A 9953-nucleotide genomic window follows, 5' to 3' on the forward strand; every position below is an offset into this window, starting at 1 on the left:
TGCAATTTAATGGTTTAGGGAACCACAGCTCACATATAAACTATGTTTTCTGTACATTTTCAAGTTGTTTTTTGTAAGTATCAAAGTTACTGACAACTCAGTTTCTGAAGGACCTCTATTTAATAATATTTTGGAATATTTTTACTTCTACTTCAAAAATTACATGGAAATCATATACCATTATAACTGTAATTAGTTGCTCATATATAAATCCAGTCAGCTAATTTTGCATTTTACATTTGTTCTTCCTACAACATGGAGGAAGCAGAAAACTTGTAAAATACACTACTTACTAATCTATTTGAATTTTTGATGGTAAAAATCAATAAAGCAATTTGCTAGAAAGAAATCAGTCTCATAAGCCTTTTTTATAAATTAGCTCTTTTTAATCAGATGAATGTTGTGTCCCACTTTTTGGTAATTACTGTAGAATTAATTGTCTAATTTAGGACTTAGGGACATCGAAACAACTAAAAAGATAAAATTGAACTGTTTTGTTTGTGTTGATTCTGGGACTTAAAAACCAGCCTGTGATTACTTATAAAAGCTCTCACTATCAATTAACATACAAATCCAACACCTTTAAGTAAAGCCATTAAATCTGTTTCTATGCCCATTTTTCAACACTGCTGTGGATCGAGTGTATTGAAACAACCAAAAGCTTACAGTTCCCTGGATTCTGATAGAAAATACTTGGTAATAAAGAGCCTAAAGCTTCCATGTTATTTGTTCAGTACATCAGCTTCCTGATTTTTGTGCTGATTTTACTTGAGGACAGACCTTACAAATCACATTCTCTCCAGGATGGCTGTAGGAAGCTGATTACTCTCACTAATCCCTAAGTCAAGGTGACGAGTATTTTATCAGAGACATTACTCTTACAGTTACAGACCTAAAAAGTTCTTGTCTTGTAGATCCTACCATATTAAAACCCTTCCAAGCTTAGTGTTTTTTAAGATAAAGGTGTATTGGTTCTGATTATCTGAAAAACTTCACATCTTCCTCTGTGGATTGAAACTACTCGGGTGTGTTTACTACACAGTTCTAATACTGACAGATGAGTGTGATTTCAGTGAATGGTCCTACCCTAGATGCCTCTTTGTCCAGCTGAATCTCATTCTGCCTCCCCCTGGGTCACTATGCAAACTTCTTGATGGAACAGAAGGGAAGAAAGGTACACAAGATTGCATTCCTTTGATTCAGGGCTGGATTTACAAGTCTATTGCAAATGACACTTGGAACTTGTCCATTTTAAGGCATGTGCCTTGTTTCAATCAGCTCTGCTGAATGTCTTGTTAATTATTACAACGTTTTCAGATGAAAGAGGCAACATATTTGATCCTGTCCTGTTAGTTTCAACTGGTTCTAACTTTAGACAGTGCCAAAGAAAACAGGACCATGATTTCAGTGGGACCACTTAAGATCAGTGCCGGTAACAGCGTAACATATTTACCAGTTACAGCTCCTTTCCTGGCGTCATTACGCCTTTGAAACTATATGAGAAAGATTCCTACAGTTCATATTTATATGAAAAAATAAACACAAATATAGGAAATATAGAGGCCTTCCTTTTGAGTCCTCTGAGATATTTTCTATTCAGTACAACACCGTTCTGGTATTAGAGAAAAACAGTGGTGTAAGTATGGCCACAACTTGGAGGAACTAGTTTGAAGAAGATAGATTATAAAACAGAGGTCCACAAAACACATCACTTTTGATTTATGAGGCTGGCATTTCTCAAGCATGTTGCATTATAATTGACTAATCTTGTAAGAGTTGTTATGTGAATGTGAAGGTATGTAACTCATGGGAAGTGGGACAAAGTCTATTAAAAACTATAAGTCTCTATTCTTCAAGGAGGTGGTATGTGGAAAATAGAACTTGGATGAATTCCAAAGGTAAATAAAACCAGGTTCAAAGCCTGGTACACAAAGGAGAACATCAAGTGGAGAACACTGCATATAGACTGTCACAAATGAAGTCATAAAGCTTCTGAACACTCCAAAGCACTGTTTGCCAGGTGGTGGACAAAGTGTGAAGTGACTTCTGAGAACCTCATCATGACTTTAGGTGACTGCCAGCTGTCATGTAACAAGGACAGATGTGATAATACCATTGCATTGCATTATGCAATGGTAAATCACAAAGAAACAGAGGACATGCACAAGCTCCATCAGTTCATGAACTAGACTGCTTCTGTAAACTTTCATGCATATTGCTCACACAATAATGTAGTTATTTTTCATTGTTATATTACTTTTTAGTTGGTTGAAGACAGGATCCTGCTCATGAAATTAGGTATGAGCAAATAGGGTATTTATTCCCTTGCTGCATTAAGAAATTTGAAAACACATACATACTTCCTGACTCTGGAAGTATATATGTACCTCATCACTGCTACTTTTTAATGTAAAAAGCAGGAGTGTCAATAAACACCTGAAAGTGGCTCAAGATGTATCTTGGAGCTCAGGTAACAGTTTATGCTTTCAGAGGCTACAGTCCAAGGCTTCCTGGTCATTCCAAAATGCTGAAGAATTTATGAAGCTATGGTGAAAAGCTCAACAGAACCGTCTCAAAAGGAAAGCTTTGAGTAAGCTTTTGCGTGTGAGATAGTGACATCCAGCGGTGAGTTTGGTTACCTGCACTGATCTCTTCCCCGATGCACAGAGTAACATCAATACTTGTATTTATACTTGAAACTCATTAAAATATTTTAAACATATTTTAAAATTTTAAAAAATATTAAAATAGAAAAATATACACAGTTTTTGTGTTTCCTAAGCAAAAAAAACATACTTTGATACATTAATTATGAAAATGGTGTGTTCACCTGAGGTGAAAAATTACAGAATCACAGAATGGGCCACATTTGAAGGGACCACAGTGAGTCACCCTGTCCAACCTCTTTGCTTGAGCAGGGTCATCCTAGAGAACATTCTACAGGATCGCACCCAGAAGGTTTAAGCAATCTTACAGTAAAAGTAAACAAAAATGTTTAGCTGTATTTGAAGAAATAGAACATTTCCTACACTACAGCTGTATTCTTTTCTGTCTTGGTCAGACAAAGAATCACTACTTCTCTTTTTCCTGAAAATCTCAGTTCCTATAAAAATGGAGTTCAAGATCTGAGCTTATGATTCTCAATACCCACAAAGCAACTCTCTGTAAACTCATCCTCCATTTAGGATTCACAGCCACAGCATATTACCATCTAACTCAAACACAGCTTTTCTAGAGTGGATCCCTCCTTTCAAGATGCAGCTGCTGAAAAGCCCTAAAACTGTCCTTCAAAGTTCTGTTTAGAATACACTCAAGGATGTAGAAGACCTCAATTCACTGTCCTTCTGTGCCTTTCAGAGATAGGTGGTTTTTTAATTGGAGGTGGAGATCAATGTACCTACTAAGCTAGGAAATACTGCTGAAGAAGAGACATTTAAAATCCCTTATTGCATCTGTTCCATTTTGTCTAGAATCATGAGATTCATTGGACCAAAAAGAGGTGAAAATACATCCCACATTAAGAATATGGTATTTCAGTGGATATGGAAAAAGAGCATTCTAGGTTCTCATTTTTGGAAACTCATCTCACCTCAGTTACTACTTTTTCATAGGATACAAGGTCAACCTCAAACTCCAGCAAATTTGCCCATTAATTTCTGATAATCTCTCTTTCCACAGATTATCATTATTTCACAGTGCAACAAAACTACCTTCTACTATGATAAAGTTGCCAGGTTAATATTACTGTCTCCCTTGTAATGCTTTTCCATGAAGCTGACACCGTGTGCTGTCATGGAAAGACACATTAAGGCAGGCTGAAGGTTTGAGTCACTGCCTGCAAGATACATAGACCAGTAACAAATCACCTCTGTCTCGTCTCACTCTCCAAAGGACTCAGCTGAGCAGCTACCTGCTTTTCTGTATGCACGGCTCTTTCACAACCAACCTAAATTCAGGTTTCCCAATTAAAAGCAAAGGTATTCCACCAGCCTGAAACATTTTGCTCTCCTTCACTTATACATACAAATTCTAAGCAGGCAAAACAGCCTCTAAATGAATGATCTAATTATTTTGGTTTGTCAGCAAGTAGGCCCATACTTAATGTTATTACACTATCACTTCATAAATCCAGACTCATGATGAAAAATGTCATGCTTTACTTACTGAGGGTTTCTCTTATGGTTTATGGTACCTACTTTAAAAACAAACATACCAAAGCAAACCAACAAGCAACTTTACTCTTAAACTTAGTGTTTCTTAGGCAAGTTTAGCTAGAGGAGAACCCAGATAAATTTGAGTGTTTCTGAAATGTAGAAAATGGGAATATTTTTTTGACAAACACACATGTCCATGCAAGACAAGGTCATCTACGACAGCCAAAAAGGCTTCACTAAGGACAAATCCTGTCTGACCCACCCGGTGGCCTTTTATGATGCAGTGACGGCAACAATCAACAGGGGAAGACCAACAGACGTCATCTACAGAGACTTCTGCAAGGTCTGTGACACGGTCCCACACATCCTCATCACTGAACTGGAGAGGTGTGGATTTGAAGTGTGGACTATTCTGTGGATAAGAAACTGGCTGGATGGACACAGGCAGAGGATTGTAGACAATTGCTTAAGTCCAAGTGGAGGCCAGTGACAAATGTGTCCCTCAGGGCCCTTGTATTGGCATTGGTGCCCTTTAATGTCTTTATTAATGACACAGTGAGATCCAGTGCACCCTCAGCAAGTTTGCAAGTGACACAAAGCTGAGTGGTGCAGATGACACAAAAGAAGGAAGGGGTGTAATCCAGAGATGTTCAGCCTGGAAAAAGCTCCAGGCAGACCTTGTTACAGCTTCCACTGCCCTTCCAATAGGAGTTTCACTTTCTCCCTACTTAGGAGACTTGCAAACTGTGTATGATTTGCATCCGCTCTCTCCCTCAAGTCCGCATCTCCACTCTTGTCAAGACTATTCAAGTGATTAAAATTAGTTTCACAAATACTTCCTTAACTTATAAATTTACTAGTGCTCTGCAATTTTGTACCCAAATGTTTTTCACATTAGTCTAAGGTCAGTTTTGTAGATCATCTTTCCTTTGTCTTAAATGACATCTATTTTAGACAGAACTGTACATCTCCAAACAAAGATACAACTTTTACTAAATATGGACAGTCTTCACTGTGCTCACATCCATCTTCAAATTACCTTAATTTAATGAAAACAGGCTACTTGAAGTGAAACTGAGGTCTTCTTCATTTTTACCTATTTTTAATTTTCAGTTATTTATTAAAAAAAGCATTAAAAAGGGAGCAAAATTACACAGAACATTACTAAATTTCTTCCCTTCCTTTCTGTTCTACAAAACATAAAACTACCAAATTTTCATCCAGTTTTAAAAAAATGTATTTATCTAGAAGCCTTAAAAACATGAAGTGCAAATTAAAAAAAACGCAGAGATCATTTTGAATTATTTACTCAAATTAAACTGGGAAATTTGCCAAACTGGGAATTTTTATGAGAAAAAAAGAAGGAAAAAAGTCTGATTAAAAATGAATACAAATTAACTCAATTTAAGATACAGTGAGTGGACAGTTTTATTTATAAAATGCCACTGGCACGCAGTACACATAGGAAGTATGAAACTTGATTTATAAAGAAGTGAAATGCTTCACAGAAGCACGGATTCCTGAGTTATTCTGAGTAAAATCTCTAATTTACTGTAATTCACAACACATCTCCAATTGGCTTAAGCAGCAGAAGAATTGATACTTGATAAGCACAGAGTAAAGACATAGCTAAAAATACACAGGCAAATGGAAATTGGAAGATTGTGTCTCATCAATACTAGCCTTGGTCATGGTGGAAAACTATCTTACACTGAAGGGCACAAAGACTTGTTAAAGACTGAGTTTCATAATTTCACAGCCAATTCAAATGTACTGTAGATACCTGCTGTCATCTCAGTGTCCACAGCCACAATTACAAAGTCCTCTTGACATTGGGCACAAAAATCCTTCTGTTTCTGCATACCCATGCAGAAGAACTGATTACCCGGAGAGGCGTTATTACAACCGAAGAAAGAAAAACAGTGTTTGGCACTTTCACTTTTTTTTCTCTTTCTCTGTTTTCCTTCTCTGCTGTAGCATCTTTAGTTCAGTCATTACATTCAAAGTTCTGTAAACCCAGGAGACCTGAAAAGTAAGTAAATTATTAAATTCAACTAATCCATATATCGTTACTTATCCATTTAATGAAAGCACCTACATGAATGAACACATACATACCACAATTATAATAGTATTCACCAGCAGTGGCGCTGAAAATACAAGTGAAATAAACATTCCTCTTGAATCAAAGTATTGGTATTTAGAAAAGAGCCTGAAAGAAAGACAACGAAAATGAAAGATGAAGCTTTATTTAGTGTAGTTCACACATTCAACTTTCCCAGCAACTATTATACATGGACATTGTACACATCATCCCACATCTTCAGATCACCAAGCATAGGCAGCATTCTACTGTATTAAGTTAGAAAAAAGAGGCAATCAATACCTCATCAGTTGTGAATATTAATACCAGTCTTTCTCTTCTTTATAGTTTTACTGTGCAAAAACTTACTAACATGACTACAAGAGCACATCACCAGAGTGCATCACAAACCATGCTTATTCTGAAGCATCTGAAATGACTTTTCTAGGTATTTTGCTTACTTATATTAGAAAAGATAACAAAAATAATAAATGTAGCAAAGCTCTAATTAGGTCATATATGACTGAAGTAAAACATAAAGACTACAATTAGATGCCAGCATAAAGTGGTGTTAAACACCTAACTTCCACTCATATCAGGTAAAGACTAATTCAATGCTCATCAAAATAAACCATCAGTTTGATTCTGGTATACAGGTTTAGTAAAACAGACAAATGTAATGCTTTTTATACACATAAGTAAGTATATAAAGCAACAGTGGGATTTTTGAGAAGTGGGTCTTAACTTCAACTATTAAACATGAATACCAAAGAAAACCCAACAAAAACAAAGCCCAAAGCTCACATGCTTTTCCTCTTAACCACAGCACTCTGCTTTTCTCTCAGTTTTTTCACCAGTTAGTTTACAAGCATCCATATAAATAGATTTTAAGTAGTACAATAAATTATGCTATTAATAATTATTATTTCTTATAAGCTATGTTGTTTATTTTTATTCAAAAATGAAAGTGAAAACATTTACCTCCAATTCATGGCTGCTAATTCATTGATATATTCAGCGCAGTACACTAAGCCTGCTATACAACAACAAAAAAAGTTAGATTCAATATTGCTTTAAAAGTAAACTGCTTGTAATAAATCATCTAATCCAAATCCGTGTACAAAGCTAGTACGTGTTCTGCCAGTCAGCCATGACTGCTTTGGCTAGGCAAGGTCACTGGATTCTCAGGCTGATAAACCCTGAGATAACACAAGTTGTTACTGCAATGTACAAGCCAATCTTGCTCTTCCTCATGCCATTATCACAGCTGTCGGCAGGGCATATGGTGAACTTGCTTCAGAAACTAAAGCTGACCATATTCAGAATTAGAACAAGGCAGAGTAGAAAGCAACTGCTGGCTGTCAGTCGATTTCTTTTCTGCTTCTCCAGGACAGCAACACTTCATTGGGAAGCCGTGACACACACGGCAATGACCACCAAGAAACCTTACTCATCTCAGATCCTCACTAAGGCCAGGGTTTAAGTCACTACTTCACACATTTTGCTGCAAATAAAATAAATACATATTTATAGGTCATAGCAGGTTCTATTGCAGATTATCGCCGACAGACACATGCACTGCTAGCAGAGACTCACGAATTTGCAGGCACTGCTCTGGTGCCCGGCACCACACGGTGTGCCCGCGCACTCACCCATGCAGAGGAAGTGCCCGACCTGCACCCGGCGGTGCTGCAGGGACGCGCACGTCAGAAGGAAGCAGAGCAGGTGGAAGGCCGCCAGCCCCAGCAGCCAAGGCTCGGACCAGTCCGTGCTCTGCGGGCAGAGGGAAAGCGGGTCAGGCAGCGGCGGGGAAGGGGCGTCGCCGGGCGGCCACGGCGACCGGCGCTCCTCCCGCACCAAACGCGGCCGGTCTCGCTCAAGGACCGCGCCCTGCAGAGCCCCCCGCACCAGGCTCGGCAAGGAGCGCGCCCCCAGCAAGGACCTCCCCCCTGCCCGCCGGACAGCCCCGCTCCCTCGGGCGGCCCCGATCCCCCTCACCGCCAGCACAGCCGACAGCCCCGGCGGGCCGCGCACCGGCGGCTCCATGGCGGCGGCGGCAGCGCCAGCTCTCGCGAGACTTCGGTGGCCACAGCTTCCCCTGCAGGGCAATGGCGGGAAAGAGGCAGCGGAGCCTGAGGTGGCCGCGCATTCCCCGAAGCGAAGGGATTGCAAATGGGCTCGTGTTTTGGAGCACGGGCTGAGGTGGCTCCGCACACCCCGGTGGTTCCTTCTGAGGGTGGCTGACAGAAGCAGCCCTGGCTTTTCGGAGCGGGGAAGAAGCTCTGGTCGCGTTTTCAGCGGTTGATGTCGGGAGGCCACCAGTGTCACCATCTGGCCTGTGGGTGCCCGCTGGACTCGGCACTTTGGGTCCGTGGCCCAGCACTGGTGTTGGGTTTTGGTCTCCTCTCAGCAACACCCAGAGTTGGCTTTAGCGATGGAAGTGCAAGACAAAAGAGCTTTAAGACCAGCTGGGAGTTCTTTAAAAACAAACACAGCTGAGCTCGCCAGGCAGGACCTTAAGTCAAATGAAACCCACTACTTCTCTCCCAGCAGTGCCCACCGCGACCCCCGCCAACCTCGAGGGGCAGCGGGGCCCCCTCCTGCTCTTGCCACTCCAGCAGAGCTCAAGGACACATTTTTTAACTTTGGAAGTTGAAAAAAAAAAAGTTACAATGGAAAGGGAACAAGACACAGCTTAAACATCTTAATTTGTAACCCATTTGCTAAATGTATCTAGGTCTGGACGAACCAACCACTCTTAAGGCTTACCACTTAAAGAGCATTTCAAACTCAGAATCCTAACAACTAAACTAAATCTAATCTAAAGGATTAGATTTGTTGAGCAAACAATACTTTGATATGTACCTCTGCATTCAGCTTTCATTAAAATATTTTTTTTCTGACAGTTTGGCTTATCAGATGTTTTGGCTTCCTTTTTTTTCTTTTTCAAACTGTTTTGAAGTGCATGTATAAGTAAATATTACAGATACTCTTTTAATTTAGTTTACCATATAGCCAGATACAGGTCATCACTGTGACCTGGTCTCTCTTCGCTGTCACACTTCTGCAATTTAGTGTGAGATACCTGAAACAAAGGCTTTTAATTTTTTTTCCCCTTTAGGTTTTTATTAGTCTTTTCTCAGCAGAAATAATACCTGGAGGCTAATCAAGGCTTTCACTTGAAGTGTTGTAAAATTAAATAAGTTGATAGAAAGGTGGTAATTTCAACTAACATTGTCTTAAAATTAAGACTAGGGGAGAAAAGATATTTTTATCCCACATTGTCGATTGGAAAACAAGACTGGAATAACCCTGTGCACAAGCACAGGCTGGGGTGGGGTCAGATGGGAAGCAGCTCCACGGAGAAGGACCTGGGGGTCCTGGTGGCCAACAAGCTGTCCATGAGCCAGCAGTGTGTTCTTGTGGCCAACAAGCTGTCCATGAGCCAGCAGTGTGTTCTTGAGGCCAAGAAGGCCAAAGGTATCCTGGGGTGCATTGGGAAGAGCTTTGCCAGCAGGCCGAGGGAGGTGGTCCTGCCCTTCTACTCAGCCCTGGTGAGGCACATCTGGAGTGCTGTGTCCAGTTCTGGGCTCCTCAGGATAAGAGAGACATGGAGCATCTGGAGCAGGTCTGATGAGGGGGTACAAAGATGGTTAAGGGACTGGAGCATCTCTTTTATGAAGAAAGGCTGAGGGAGCTGGGCCTGTTCAGACTTG

At 40.2% G+C, this 9953-nt stretch overlaps 1 protein-coding gene across 1 annotated transcript; it reads right to left on the bottom strand.

The window, feature by feature from the left end:
- Positions 1-5234: 5234 nt before the first annotated feature.
- Positions 5235-8657, bottom strand: TMEM18 (transmembrane protein 18). Its single transcript, XM_069008626.1, has 5 exons — positions 8236-8657; positions 7890-8010; positions 7219-7273; positions 6273-6366; positions 5235-6179 (listed from the first exon to the last, which is right to left on the bottom strand). The coding sequence occupies exons 1-5, from the start codon at positions 8566-8568 to the stop codon at positions 6090-6092; spliced, it is 693 nt and encodes a 230-aa protein (XP_068864727.1). The 5' UTR covers positions 8569-8657; the 3' UTR covers positions 5235-6089.
- Positions 8658-9953: the final 1296 nt, after the last annotated feature.

Source organism: Aphelocoma coerulescens, chromosome 3 (assembly GCF_041296385.1).
Source record: "Aphelocoma coerulescens isolate FSJ_1873_10779 chromosome 3, UR_Acoe_1.0, whole genome shotgun sequence".
In the NCBI taxonomy this organism is placed as follows: Eukaryota; Metazoa; Chordata; class Aves; order Passeriformes; family Corvidae; genus Aphelocoma; species Aphelocoma coerulescens.

Excerpts from the sequence above, each read along its gene's own strand:
- TMEM18 (XM_069008626.1), bottom strand. The coding sequence starts at position 8,568 with ATGGTGACACTGGTGGCCTCCCGACATCAACCGCTGAAAACGCGACCA. Across the intron at positions 8,011-8,235 it reads GGCTGTCGGCTGTGCTGGCG|AGCACGGACTGGTCCGAGCC; the intron begins GTGAGGGGGATC and ends CTCTGCCCGCAG. Across the intron at positions 6,367-7,218 it reads TTAGCAGCCATGAATTGGAG|GCTCTTTTCTAAATACCAAT; the intron begins GTAAATGTTTTC and ends TCTTTCTTTCAG.